At 38.6% G+C, this 15,188-nt stretch overlaps 2 protein-coding genes across 2 annotated transcripts; one reads left to right on the forward strand and one right to left on the reverse strand.

Moving 5' to 3' along the window:
* The first annotated feature begins 1,071 nt into the window (after window positions 1-1,071).
* Window positions 1,072-2,893, forward strand: LOC21398556. The gene is made up of 2 exons (XM_010100969.2): window positions 1,072-1,210; window positions 2,259-2,893. The coding sequence occupies exons 1-2, from the start codon at window positions 1,072-1,074 to the stop codon at window positions 2,891-2,893; spliced, it is 774 nt and encodes a 257-aa protein (XP_010099271.2).
* A 10,546-nt stretch (window positions 2,894-13,439) lies between these two features.
* Window positions 13,440-14,261, reverse strand: LOC112092149. Its single transcript, XM_024167500.1, has one exon. The coding sequence runs from the start codon at window positions 14,259-14,261 to the stop codon at window positions 13,440-13,442; it is 822 nt and encodes a 273-aa protein (XP_024023268.1).
* Between the last annotated feature and the right edge of the window lie 927 nt (window positions 14,262-15,188).

Raw genomic sequence — 15,188 nt, forward strand, 5'->3', positions numbered from 1 at the left:
ATAAAAATATGAAAATAAATAATTCTGAAAATTAAAAATGAAAAAGGAAAGTAACTTATATTTTTTTGACTTTGGAAAGTAACTTATATTTGACCCAATATTTAAGCCAAAATGAAACTTTCCTGATTATAAAAATGGTAATTGAATTATTTAAAAACTTCTAAAAATAGAATTTGACCTTTCTTCCACAATAATTATCTTCGAGAGCCAAAATTATTGGTTTCTTTCCTAGTATGGGCTGTATTATTCTCCTTTGGTTGGAAAAAATTCGTCCTCAAATTCAGAGTAGCTTCAAGTGATACGGGTAGTGAATAATTTGCTTCATTAATTATGGATGATCCATCTTTGAAACAAATAAATTGTTTATTCAATTGTATCAATTTTAAAAATGAAATTTTTAGGAATCTCTTGTTAAATTTTAGACGTGGATATATACATATATAATAATAATTGTATATTATATGCTATCATATTAAGTTAAGCACATTTAAAGTGATCAAATAAGGTTTTAAGTAATTTGAGCTTTAATGCATCTAATAAATGTGGGCTTAATATGTGTAGAGACCAAATCGTTACTTCTTATTTTGATGATGGGTCAAATTAGAAATAATAAAAAGTTTACTTCTATATAAATGGTTGTGGTCCTCAAATTATATATATGAAACTTTTCTGACATCCCATTATTAGAAAAGTGAGAATTACTTCTCAAGGCATTCATACTGAATAATTTGGAAGATCAAGAACCAAAAGATTGATCAAGAACCACAAGATTCATGAAACAATCCGTTCCTATGAATTCGGGTACGCTTCAGCTTAAATCTATTCTTCTTAATGATTTAACATAATAAATCTTGATGTGATTAAGGATTTTATAAATAAAGAATTTATTTCCATCAAGTGGTATCAGAGTGTTAAGTCATTAAGAGAAATTCTTCTCTAATTTTTCGGTTGATGCTTTCAGACATTCTCTTTGATTTATGCTCTGCCTCCATATTATATATACATATAAAGTATAAACTGAGTAGGAAAACGACAACAAAATTCTAGTATATATATAGGATGCAGAATAGTATGAGTTTCAATCAAAAGATTCAAGAAAACTGGCTGGCGGCACTCTTCTTTGCCGCCGGCGATATGCTAACAGGACACGGCGTTTGCCGCCGCCGGCATTGTGGAACGTCCGGCCGCGCCGGTGATGAAGAGTCGCGCTGTACAGTTAGGCCGGGCGGTTCTGGCCGCCATTACTCTCCAGGGGTCGCGACTGTTGCGACCCCTCACAAGCAGCCTCTGGGCTGAAGCCCAGAGTTGTTGAAGAAAGAAATGGGCCTAACTGGGCCTATAACAAAAAAAAAAAAAAGGGCTGCGAGATTAGCCCTCAGCAACCTAATAGTAAAAAATAGGCCAATATAAAAAGTTTAAGAAAATATATAGACTAACTTTTAGTTATAAAAATTAATAGGGCATAACTTGTTAAGTTATGGTTCATAGCCAGACAAGTTATGGATAAAAATGGATAATAACTTGTCAAGTTATGGTTCATAACCAGACAAGTTATGGACAAAAATAGTAATTTGGCCTATTTATTAACTTATGTAAACTATTGGCCTATTAATTTTAATTCATCTCAAGTGTTGGCCTATTTTCCTCTTTCTCCTGTTGAAGGAGAGGAATAAGGGTATGCAGGCCGGATCAGGATGCGGGTTGGGTTGACCCAACCCATCTGGCCATGATCAAAGTTGACCAGTGACCACGACCGTTGACTTTGACCATCATTGACTTTTTTTCTTTGGAAATTTAAATTCAAAATTTGGTACAACTTTTCTTTTATGGATGTCTTATGTTTTAATATGAATTGATTGAAAGAACATGCTACCAAAGTAGCCTCTCTTGTGTAAATCAATTTATTTTATAACATAAAGATGGTTGTGGGTATGTAATTCATGCGGATATTGATCGGCCCAAAGGAAGGTCAGTATTTGGCCGAATTATATGCACACTTGTGGTAATAAATATGTGACAATTATTAGGTATTCTATGTGAACAATAAGTCGGTCCAAAGAAAGGCTTGTTGTTTGACATGATTTTATTGTCAGTATTTGATTACTACACCAAGAGTACCACTTACAAGTTAATATTATTGTCCAAAGACTAATTGTTAATGTTGTGTTAGGTATCTTGTGATGGGTCTTACCATTATTTGAATTGTTAAAAGTTTGATATGGTATTTGTGTGAACGTTTTGTTTTGTTCTATTTTCAGTTAATACATATGCTTCTACTATATCTGCTAGCATAAATTCTATTCCCATGTTAAATGGAACAAACTTTAAGGAATGGAAAGAGAATGTTATGATCGTTCTTGGCTGCATGGATCTAGACCTTACGCTAAGGATTGAACAACCCACTGCTCTTACAGACCAAAGTTCCAATGAGGAAAAATGGGATTTTGAGAAGTGGGAACGTTCAAATCGCATGAGTCTTATGATCATGAAGCGTGGAATTCCAGAAACTTTCAGGGGTGCTGTGTCCGAGAAGGTAACTACTGCCAAAGAGTTCCTTGAGGAACTTCAAAAGCATTTTGCTAAAAATGATAAGGCTGAAACAAGTACGATTTTGTCGAACTTGATTTCATTGAAGTCTAAAGGAAAAGGAAATATAAGGGAGTACATCATGGAAATGTCTCATCTTGCTTCGAAACTAAAGGCACTAAAGTTAGATCTATCTGAGGATTTGCTCGTGCATTTAGTTTTGATTTCTCTTCCTGCACAATTCAGCCAGTTTAAGGTCAGTTACAACTGCCAAAAGGACAAATGGACTCTTAATGAGCTCATTTCTCATTGTGTGCAAGAAGAAGAAAGACTGCAGCAAGAAAACAGAAAGTGCTCACTTGGCTAGTACTTCTAAGGACAATAACAAGAAAAGGAAGAAGGACAAAGAAGTTGCGGGAGGTCCAGCCCAAAAGAAATAGCAAAAGAAACAAGATGAGGAATTTTGCTGTTACTTTTGCAAGAAACCTAGACACATGAAGAAGGATTGTACCAAATATCACGCTTGGCGTGCAAATGAGGGTACGTTTCTCGCCTTGGTTTGTTCTGAGGTTAATTTAGCTTCAATGCCAAGACACACTTGGTGGATAGATTCTGGTGCTACTACTCATATAAGTGTGTCAATGCAGGGTTACTTGAGCTGCCAAAAGCCAAATGATGCTGAAAGATTCATCTATGTGGGCGATGGAAAATCAGTGGAAGTTGAGGTTATAGGGACATTTAGGTTATTGTTAAAGACTGGATATTATTTGGATTTAAAAGAGACATATGTTGTACCGTCTTTTTGACAGAATTTGATTTCTATTTCTGTTTTTGACAAATTTGGTTACTCTTGTTCATTTAGAAATAATCAGTTTAGTCTTTCTTTGAATTCAAATATTGTTGGTACCGGTTCTTTGTCTTTTCATGATAACTTTTATTTACTTGATACTATTGCCTCTTATAATGAAACCTTGCATTTGAGTTCACGTGGTACAAAACGCAAATTAACAAATGAGAATTCTGCTTCACTCTGGCACAAACGTTTAGGTCACATATCTAAACAAAGAATTGAAAGACTCGTGTCAGATGGAATTCTTGATCCTCTTGGTTTGTCAGACTTTCAAGTCTGTGTTGAGTGCATTAAGGGGAAATAGACAAACATAAGGAGATTAGGTGCCAATAGATTTTCAGATGTCTTAGAACTAATACATACGGATATTTGTGGGTCATTCTCTACGGCTTCATGGAATGGTCAATAATATTTTATTACGTTCATAGACGATTACTCACATTATGGCTACCTTTATCTCATTCATGAGAAGTCCCAATCATTGGACGTGTTTAAGGTTTTCAAAGCTGAAGTTGAGAATCAGCTTGGCAAAAAGATTAAAGCTGTCAGATCTGACCGTGGTGGTGAATACAATGGCAGATATGATGGATCTGGTGAACAACGTCCAAGGCCATTTGCCAAATTCCTAGAGGAGTGCGGTATCATCCCACAGTACACCATGCCAGGAAGTCCTACTATGAATGGTGTTGTTGAGAGACGAAATAGTACATTAAAGGATATGGTGAGGAGTATGGTTAGTCATACTACCTTACCAAATTCACTCTGGGGTGAGGCATTAAAGACTGCAGCTTACATTCTTAACATAGTTCTAACTAAGGCAGCGGCTAAAACTCCTTATGAATTATGGACGGGCAAGAAGCCCAGTATAAAGCATTTACACATTTGGGGTTGTCCAGCAGAAGCAAGACCTTATAGGCCAAATGAAAAGAAACTGGACTCAAGAACAGTCAGCAGCTATTTTGTTGGGTACTCTGAATGATCTCAGGGGTATAAGTTTTATGATCCCACATCTAGATCCTTCTATGAGACGGAAAATGCCCAGTTCTTTGAGAATATTGTGTTCGGGGGGAGGGATAAGGTTGGAGATTTTGTCTTTGAAGAGGAATCTGTTTCTCTTCCTACGATTGCTATTGACAATGATCAGGCTCCTATTCCTGATGTTGTTCAAGAAGCAATACTAGAACCACAAGACAATGTTGAAAATCTCCCCGATCAAGGCCAACAGGTTATTCCTGAAGAACAAACTCAACAACCTCAAGAACAATTGCCATTAAGGAGATCCTATAGAGAAAGGAGAAGTACGATTTCTGATGATTACATCATATTTCTCCAAGAACATGAGAATGACATTGGATTGGTGGAAGATGATCCAATCAACTTTCATCAAGCCATGCAAAGTACTAATTCTCAGAAGTGGATTGATGCCATGAATGAAGATATTAAGTCCATGAAAGACAACGACGTTTGGGAACTCATCTCATTGCCTGAAGGTGCGAAGCCCATTGGTTGCAAATGGATATTTAAGACCAAACGAGATTCAAATGGTGATGTGGAGAGATATAAGGCTCGTCTTGTTGCAAAAGGCTTTACTCAAAAGGAAGGCATTGATTATAAAGATACTTTCTCTCCGGTTTCATCGAAAGACTCTTTTAGGACAATAATGGCATTAGTGGTACATTTTGACCTTGAGTTGCATCAGATAGATGTAAAGACTGCATTTCTCAATGGTGACATTGATGAGACGATTTACATGGTGCAACCAGAAAACTTTGTGTTGGGTGATGCAAAGAATATGGTTTGCAAAATAAAGAAATCCATCTATGGACTTAAGCAAGCTTTCCGTCAATGGTATTACAAATTTCATCAAGTTGTCATCTCGTTTGGTTTTGAGATGAATACGGTTGACGATTGTATATACCACAAGTTCAGTGGGAGTAAACACATTTTCCTAGTTTTATATGTCGATGACATACTGCTTGCCAGCAACGATATAGGTTTGTTGCATGAAACCAAGAGATTTCTATCAAAGAGATTTGAGATGAAAGATCTTGGGGACGCATATTTTGTATTAGGAATTCAAATACACTGAGATCACTCTCGGGGTATTCTTAGATTATCACAAAAGACCTATATTGAGAAGGTACTTAAGAGATTTGGCATGCAAGATTGCAAACCATGAGACACCCCTGTTACTAAGTGAGACAAGTTCAGTCTCGATTAATGCCCTAAGAATGATTTTGAATATAAGGAAATGCAGAAGATTCCCTATGCTTCAGTAGTGGGAAGTCTAATGTATGCTCAAGTTTGTACGCGTCAGGATATTGCGTACATTGTTGGGATGTTAGGCAAATATTTGAGCAATCCGGGAATGGATCATTGGAAAGCAGCCAAACGAGTAATGCGGTATCTTCAGAGAACAAAACATTACATGCTCACATACAGGAGGTCGGATAAGTTGGAGATCATTGGGTATTCGGATTCTAACTTTGCTAGATGCCAAGACAGTTGTAGATCCACTTAAGGCTATATCTATATGCTTGCTGGAGGAGCTATCTCTTGGAAGAGTGCAAAGCAGACACTCATAGCTTCTTCCACCATGGCAGCTGAGTTTATAGCATGTTATGAGGCATCCAACCATGGAATATGGCTGCTGAATTTTGTCATAGGGCTGTGAATTGTGGATGGAATTGAAAGACCATTTAAGTTATTTTGTGACAATAAGTCAGCAGTCTTATATTCCAACAACAACAGGAGCTCGACGAAGTCAAAGCATATAGACATCAAGTTCCTAGTTGTTAAGGAAAGAGTTCAGAGTGGTCAGGTGTCTATAGATCATATTGGCACAAACTTCATGGTTACGGATCTACTTACTAAAGGGCTACCACCCAAGGTCTTTCATGAGCACACTGCTATATGTGTGTTGTATCATTTGATGATATGCTGAATTAGTGGGAGTTTGTATTTATATGCTTTTCTATTATAGACACATCTTTTTTTTATGGATATTATCTGCAGAAATAAAGTATTCAGTTTATTTTCACTTTAATTCAGTTTTATTTTGATCTCATAAAGAATAAAGTTGGACCAGTTGGAAATAGGCATGTTTAGATCACATTACATGTAATTTCCATGCTATACATCCATACTTGATCTATGTCGTTTGGTTATGTTGATATACGTGACCATGGATGGGTCTAGTTACGATACATGTAACAAAGATCGCCTTGATCCTATGTTAACATAATTAATGGACGAGATTGTTCAGAGATGCTTTTGGATATGATAACACAGATTTTGAGCTCATAAAGGTTATATTTTAATATACAATTATAAAGTCATATATATATATATGTAGTCCAAGTGGGAGATTGTTAAATTTTGTACGTGCATATATACATATATAATAATAACTGTATATTATATGCTATCATATTAAGTTAAGCCCATTTAAAGTGATCAAATAAGGTTTTAGGTAATTTAGGCTTTAATGCATCTAATAAGTGTGGGCCTAATATGTGTAGAGACCAAATCGTTATTTATTATTTTATGATGGGTCAAATTAGAAATAATGAAAAGTTGACTTCTATATAAATGGTTGTGGTTCCCAAATTATATGTATGATACTTTTCTGACATCCCATCATTAGAAAAGTGAGAATTCCTTCTCAAGGCATATATACTGAATAATTTGGAAGATCAAGAACCAAAAGATTGATCAAGAACCACAAGATTCATGAAACAATCCGTTCCTATGGATTCAGGTACGCTTCCGCTTAAGTCTATTCTTCTTGATGATTTAACATGGTGAATCTTGATGTGATTAAGGATTTCATAAATAAAGAATTTATTTCCATCATCTCCACCAAATGTTCTTCAGTGCCAATTTCAAAGTTGTCGGTGCCGAAGAGTTTCGCAAGACTGATCTCATCTGCCTGATCATTAGCCTCGTCAAATTGGTCATTTGCTCTTATTAGTACCTATTTTTTGCTAGGGATTTTTGCTATTTTGTTGTCTATGTTGTCGATCACCATAGCTATAGCACTGCATGTTGCTTGCTGGTTTAGTCTGATGAGGAAGTGATGTGGGGGTTGCCTATTTGGAACTGCTACTTGTCACGCCCTAAAACTGGGGTTAGTGACGTGGAGGCTCGTTTAGAAAATTAAACTTGTTTGAGAGAGTGATTAGCAAATATTTTTAATTTCTTTCAAATCCAAAACATTCAGGTATTTCCAAACGAGCCCCTTTTTATTCAGGAGAATTTCAATTTCAAGAATGGTGGTGGAATTTCCAACCAAACCAGTTTAAAATCACGTCCCTGGTATCAAGTCAGGAATTCCCACAGGTGTTTAGCATACATGAATATGAATAAAAGTAAGTGTGACATCAACCACAGTATAGTAATATTTAAGTTTCTAATCCATACTCTTTTATACATGCCTTAAAATAAAAGATAAGAGGAAAGACAACTCTTCTCTTTCCGAGGTCAAGTCCACGCCACCGGTAGTAGCTACCTACTCCGCACTACTCCTCGCGTCTCCTGGAGGGGTTTAATACATTTGAAAATAAGAAAGGTGAGCGAAAGGCCCAGTAGGCATACTGGATCGGCACGTCATACCATTGGACAATAGCTTCTGGATCGGGTTGACACTTCCAAAGCATAGAAACATGGAACACATTGTGCGTGTGAGACAATTCTGGAGGAAGATCAAGGCGGTAAGAAACGACACCGACTCGTTGGGTGATCTGAAATGGCCCGATATACCTCGGCGCGAGTTTTCCTTTCACACCAAAACGAGTAACTCCTTTGCGCAGTGAGACTCTTAACAAGACAAAATCACCCTCTGAGAACTCTAAGGGTCTACTTCTCCTGTCAGCATAACTCTTCTGACGACTCTGAGCCGTTAATAGTCGTTCTCAGATCACGGCTATCTTTTGATTATTCTTCTAGATAACATCCGGTCCAAGGGTCAGTCGATCTTCTGACTCAAGCCAACAAACTGGCGATCTACAAGGTCTGCCATACAATGCTTCGAATGGGGCCATCCCAATGCTACTCTGATAACTGTTGTTGTAGGCGAACTCAGCTAAATGAAGATACTTCTTCCAGTTTCCACCAAAATCTAGAATGCAAGCACGAAGCATGTCCTCCAAAATCTGAATAACTCTCTCAGATTGTCCATCGGTCTGAGGATGAAATGCGGTGCTGAAATTCAGTTCGGTTCCCATGGCTTCTTGGAAACTTCTCTAATATCTAGCGTTGAAATGAGTGTCACAATCTGATGTGATAGACAACGGAACTCCGTGAAGTCTGATAACATGCTCCACATACAACTCTGCTAGGACTTTCCTGGAATAAGTCGCACGAAAGGGAATGAAGTTCTCCACTTCCATCCAGGAACAGGAAGAGGTTGCAGTTCTCCAGCAGGTTTTCAATGTTCAGCCTTGACTCGAAGATAAGTCGCACATTCTGACACGTATTGGCGAACATCCTTCTTCATACCTCTCCACCAATACTGCATTTTGAGGTCTTGATACATCTTGGTACTCCCAGGGTGAATAGCGAACCTCGATTTGTGAGCCTCGTGAAGGATTGTCTTCTTTATCTCATCCACTTGAGGAACGGCAAGGCGATTCCTGAAGTAGAGCGTTCCATCTTCCCGAATATTCCATTCGTCTAGTTTTTCTCCATTCTGAACTCGAGTCCAAATTCCTTGAAGATGCGAATCCTACCATTGGTTCTGCTTGACTTGCTGTATAAGGATTGGCGTTGAAACCAAGTTGTACACCATAGCTTGGTTAGAATCCTCATAATACTGAAGATCATAGTCGCCTATAATTGCACTCCGTTTCCAATCTTCTAATGCCAAAGATGTTAGGATTCCTGGAGTCTTTCTGCTGAGAGCGTCTACTACCACGTTGGCTTTTCCAGGATGATACTGCAAGGTGAAGTCATAATCCTCCATGTATTTCATCCACCTTCTTTGTATTAGATTTAAGTCCTTTTGAGTGAACAGATATTTCAAACTCTTATGATCAGAGAAGATCTGGAATTTTACTCCATAGAGGTAGCATCTCCATATCTTGAGAGCAAAAATCACTGCTGCTAACTCTAGATCATGCGTGGGGTAGTTCTGTTCATGTGGCTTCAGTTGACGAGATGCATAGGCCACAACATGTCCATTTTGCATCAGAACACACCCAAGTCCTCGTCTTGATGCATCGGAATACACCTCGTACGGCTCATCGCTATTAGGAATCATTAGAATCGGAGCACTAGTTAGCCTAGTCCTCAGTTCTTGGAATGCATGTTCACAATCAGCATCCCATTCAAACCTGACTTCCTTTTTAGTCAACCGCGTCATTGGGGCAGCAATACTCGAAAAATCCTTTACAAATCGTCGATAATACCCCACAAGTCCTAGGAAGCTTCAAATTTTGGCAACGTTCTTCGGTCTTTCCCATTGTAGCACCGTTTCAATCTTTGAGGGATCCACTGAAATTCTTTATCCAGATATAACATGTCCAAGGAACTTGACTTTTGTCAACCAGAAATCACATTTCTCCTTCTTTGCATAAAGCTGGTGTTCTCGAAGAGTCTGGAGAACGATCCTCAAATGTTGCTCGTGCTCTTCCCAAGTCTTTGAATAAACCAGGATGTCATCAATGAAGACTATCACAAACTGGTCTAAATATGGGCGGAAGACTCGATTCATCAAATCCATAAAAGCGGCGGGGGGCTTCGTCAATCCAAAAAGCATTACTAAGAACTCATAATGCCTATAGCGAGTCCTGAAAGCTGTTTTTGGAATATCATCTTCCCTAATCTTCAACTGATGATACCCGGATCTCAAGTCAATTTTTGAGTAATACCGTGATCCTCCCAGTTGATCGAACAACTCATCGATCCTCGGCAATGGGTACTTGTTCTTCACAGTAACCCTATTCAATTGTCGGTAGTCTATGCACAACCAAAGGGATCCGTCGTGCTTTTTCACAAATAAGACAGGTGCACCCCACGGGGAAGTGCTGTTTCTAATGAATCCCTTTTCTGCCAACTCTCCGAGCTGTTTCCTTAGCTCTTTCATTTCCACATGCGCCATTCGATACAGAGCAATAGAAATCGGAGCCGTCTCCGGAAGTAAGTTGATGCAAAACTCAATCTCCCGATCAGGCGGTAAACCAGGCAACTCATCAGGGAATACAGCCGCATATTCATCCACCACGGGGACCTCAACATTCTCCCCAGCGATACCGGATTCACCCTCTAATGCCGAAAGGAATGAGAAACAAGCTTAATTCTGTCGTCCTCCGACACTATGCCTCAGTAGTCGTTGTTCTGTAACTGGGTTAACACCTCCCTGATACGTTACTGTCATGTCAGAACCGGTAGTTAAGGTGACTCTCATACGGTGGCAATCAACAATGGCCCCATATCTTGACAACCAATCCATTCCAAGCACCATATCAAACTGATTCATGGGAAGGATTATCAAATCTGCCTTTAATTTCTCACTTCCAATCGTGATCACACACGACCTACATACACTAGTCACCTCCACACGTCCCAATGGAGAACTTATAAACATTGAAGTCTCTAAGTCATCGGGTTTCAAACCTAAAATTTTCACAAAAGTAGTGGAAACAAAAGAGTGCGTAGCACCAGTGTCGAACAAAACTCGTGCAAAAGAATGTGAGATAGGTACCATACCCTCGACGACTGGGTTTCCGGCTTGAGCTCCAGAACTTTCCCCGGCCATGGTATGCATCTGCCCCGGTGCTTTCCCTTTTCCTCTCTCATTGTTGTTAGGTCTCTGGTTTCCAGGTCTGTACTGTTGTTGCGGCGGGGTAGACTGTACTGATACGGAAGCCTGTGGCCAGAAATAAGAGTAGTTCGGCGGACGGAAGATCGGTGCAGGAGGAATTGGCATCTGGGCAGGCAACTGGGGCTGATAGAAAGGCGTGAACTGTGGAAGTCTGTCTTGACTAGGAGCAATGCCCCTTTGATTCTGCGGCGATTGCTGGGCCTGTTGGTTCACCTGTTGGCCTCTGATAGGACAATTCCTCTTGATATGCCCTAGCTCCCCACAATGGTGGCATTTGAAGCTATAGGGTCCACTCTTCCCACTTCCCGAAGAGCCACTCGACTCAGATGATAATTGAGTTTTTTGACCTCGAACAATCCTTGCTCCAAAGTTTTGTGTTTAGAAAACTAATATCTTCCACATCAATTCTTAGAATCCATGAAGACGTGTGTGTGGGTACACATGAGACAAAACGGGTTACAATAAACACTCGAATTTCCACAAACACCTACGCATGCATGATGTGGAATTTTTGGAGAAAAAAAAAATTTTCCTTCCTCTCTCTCTGGAGAATTTCGGCCAGCCTTAACTCTTAAGGCTGAAAAATTGTTTCCAAAATCTCTATAGAGAAATTTCAGCTACCTCTAAAATTAGGGCAAAAAATCATTCCGAAAATTGTCTCAAAAATAGTATTTATAGAGTAGAAGTCAAACTTTTAGAATGAATCCAATCTCTATCTCTAAGATAAAACTTGTTAATTATCTTATATTTGAATTTTAAACAAAATCTCTTTTCCTCTATCCTATATGGCCGGCCATTCTAAGGGGATTCTCATCCCTGTGTGGCGCCAATATCAGATAGGGAAGGAAGAGAAAATCATCATTTATCCTGTAGTCCAATGTTGACTCAAATTCAAATTCCAATTTAAGTCAAACTTAAATTAATTTGAATTCTAAATTGAACAACTTATCAAATAAGTTTAAATGGATAAATCTAGATGTGTTCAAATTCAAATTTAAATAATCACATTATTTAAATAATAATTAATTCTCAATTAATTATTTTTGAGTATTTAATTTTTAGAATTCCGTAATTCTAAAATTCCCATTTTGCCCTCTGTGTCTGGCAAAATTACTAGGACGACGTGAAAACTAATGGACCTATAATCCCGAGCTCTAATAAAATTAATAATTAATTAAACACTTTAATTAATTAATTAATTCTATTAATTCTAATAGTTACTCCACTACAAACTTGGAATTGCACTCTCAAAATTATAGATATAAATTACTTCTAAACTGTGAAGTGTCCATTTGATATAGTCATTGCATATAGATCAATCCTCCATAAATAATTCATAATTAGAGCAAGGTAAAATCCGTTAACCTCTCTAATTACTTCTTTATCCTTGAGTACCATTGATTCTCTAATGGACAGTGATTCATAAAACACATTCATGAATTGGATCTCCTACTAGTCCAAGTACTGAATCAACCCTCAAGAGAATTATTTATCTACTTCTTTCTTAAAAAGGAATGGATTCCATCTCGTGTAATAACATTCCCGGCTACCTACTTCATCATGTCTCCAAAATACATGGAATAGGATTCAGGGGCTCAGAATCCGTACCGAGTAAATCAAAAGACACAAATCCATAAATAGGAGTCTGTTAAGAACTCATGATTAAGATCATTCTATATATGACCATCGGTAGACTCAATTAGAATTTCTATACTTAACGGAAATTATTAGAAATTCATATTGTGTCTGTGTCCTTGTTCCACATAATCTCATTATGTAAAATACACTAATTCAATATCTCACCATATTAACAGCGCGGATAACACCGTTCCATTCTAAATGGGAATGACATGTATTAATAATGTTTTAATTAAAGATTCCTAACTTTAATTAAATTCATTATGAACATTGCTTTTTGATTATTATCCTTAAACATTATCCTCTTGTATATAACACTTATATACAATGTTTAAGGTTACATAAATAATCATGAAATTTTCATTGATATTCATAAAATATTCATAAATATATATGCACATAAAATAATGAATAAACTCCTTTATTAAATAAATAATAAATATCCTATTACATCTCATGCTTCTAGAACACCATTCCCAACAAAATTGGCATCTGGACAGGCAACTGGGGCTGATAGAAAGGCGTGAACTGTGAAAGTCTGTCTTGACTAGGAGCAGTACCCATTTGACTCTGCGGTAATTGCTGGGTCTGTTGGTTCACCTGTTAGCCCCTAATAGGACAGTTCCTCTTAATATGCCCTAGCTCCCCACAATGGTGGCACTTGAAGTTATAGGGTCCACTCTTCCCACTTTCTGAAGAGCCACTGCTACCACTAGGCACTCCCCCACTACCTTGCCCTTGATCACGACTTTTTCTGTTATTCCTTTGAGGTCCTCCTGAAGTTTTCCCTGAAACTGCTCGATCCTGGAGGAAGGCGATGTGCTCTTGTTCAACAGAGATGGCTGCTGCAACCAGGTCACTGTAGACTCGATGCCTTAAAGCTACCACTGATTTTTGGATCACACCCTTAAGACCTTTCTCGAACTTTAGGCACTTCATGCACTCCGATTCAATCAAGGAGGGAGCAAAACGGGGCAATTCATTGAACCGAGCTTCGTATTCCCTTACTGTCATATCCCCTTGCTGTAGGCCCATGAATTCCATGGCCTTTTCATCTCTATAACTTTGGGAAAAGAATTGCTCATTAAAGAGTGCTTCGAATTGTTCCCAAGTCATCCCCTCTACATCTTGCATTCGCCGGATATGCTTCCACCACGCACCTGCAGGACCTTCAAACTTAAAAGCTGCGAACTCCACCCAATACTCATCCGGTACTCCCATGGTGCTTAGATGCTTAGACACCGATTCAAACCAATACTCAGCTTCCTCGGGTCCACCTGCGCTAGTGAATGCAGGAATTGAACTACGCCTGTACTCACGGAAGTAGTTTTGTTTTCTGTCCTCCACGAGACGTTCATTTTGGGCTCTAGTAGCCATCCCCTGGAAAGCGGCGTACATGGCTTCCATGAATTGCTCATTCGGCATCGCCGGTGGGTTAGGGTTTCTACGGCGCGGCAGCATTCTTTTATCTGAAAAGAAAGCTAGTCTGTTTTAGTGGTTTCCTGATGTCATTCATGTATGCATAATTCCAAACCCTGAGGTTCTAAACCAAGGGCTCTGATACCAAGTCTTGTCACGCCCCCAAACCGGGGTTAGTGACGTGGAGGCTCGTTTAGAAAATTAAACCTGTTTGAGAGAGTGATTAGCAAATATTTTTAATTTCTTTCAAATCCAAAACATTCAGGTATTTCCAAATGAGCCCCTTTTTATTCAGCAGAATTTCAATTTCAAGAACGGTGGTGGAATTTCCAACCAAACCAGTTTAAAATCACGTCCCTGGTATCAAGTCAGGAATTCCCACAAGTATTTAGCATACATGAATATGAATAAAAGTAAGTGTGACATCAACCACAGTCTAGTAATATTTAAGTTTATAATCCATAATCTTTTATACATGCCTTAAAATGAAAGATAAGAGGAAAGACAGCTATTCTCTTTCCGAGGTCAAGTCCACGCCACCGGTAGTAGCTACCTACTCCGCACTACTCCTCGTGTCTCCTGGAGGGGTTTAATACATTTGAAAACAAGAAAGGTGAGCGAAAGACCCAGTAGGATATAATTTTATAAAGCATTTAAAATAAGGGTACTCACGGTCCAAAGGTATACACCCGGAACCGCTCATCCCCTTTTGGAAAAGGAAATACTCACAGTAGAAAATATATGTATAATGAAAGTGTGCAGCTCATCTTACCGCTAAACAAGAAGTGGTAAAAATGTCTGTCTATGAAAAATGCAAAGCCATAATTCCACTAAACAAGAAGTGGATCCGTACGGGTTTCGGGACCTGCCCCCAAGGATGCGATTCCCACATCCCGATCTCTGTGGCCACCATGCGTTGTATCATTCCTTAAA

This window comes from Morus notabilis, unplaced genomic scaffold, assembly GCF_000414095.1.
Source record: "Morus notabilis unplaced genomic scaffold, ASM41409v2 Scaffold20, whole genome shotgun sequence".
NCBI lineage: Eukaryota > Viridiplantae > Streptophyta > Magnoliopsida > Rosales > Moraceae > Morus > Morus notabilis.

What these genes read in the sequence shown, in the direction of transcription:
- LOC21398556 (XM_010100969.2), top strand. Translation starts at nt 1,072, where the DNA reads ATGAGTTTCAATCAAAAGATTCAAGAAAACTGGCTGGCGGCACTCTTC. An exon ending in CGGTGATGAAGAGTCGCGCT is followed by an intron (nt 1,211 to 2,258) that starts GTACAGTTAGGC and finishes TTCTATTTTCAG; the next exon opens with TTAATACATATGCTTCTACT.
- LOC112092149 (XM_024167500.1), bottom strand. Translation starts at nt 14,261, where the DNA reads ATGCCGAATGAGCAATTCATGGAAGCCATGTACGCCGCTTTCCAGGGG.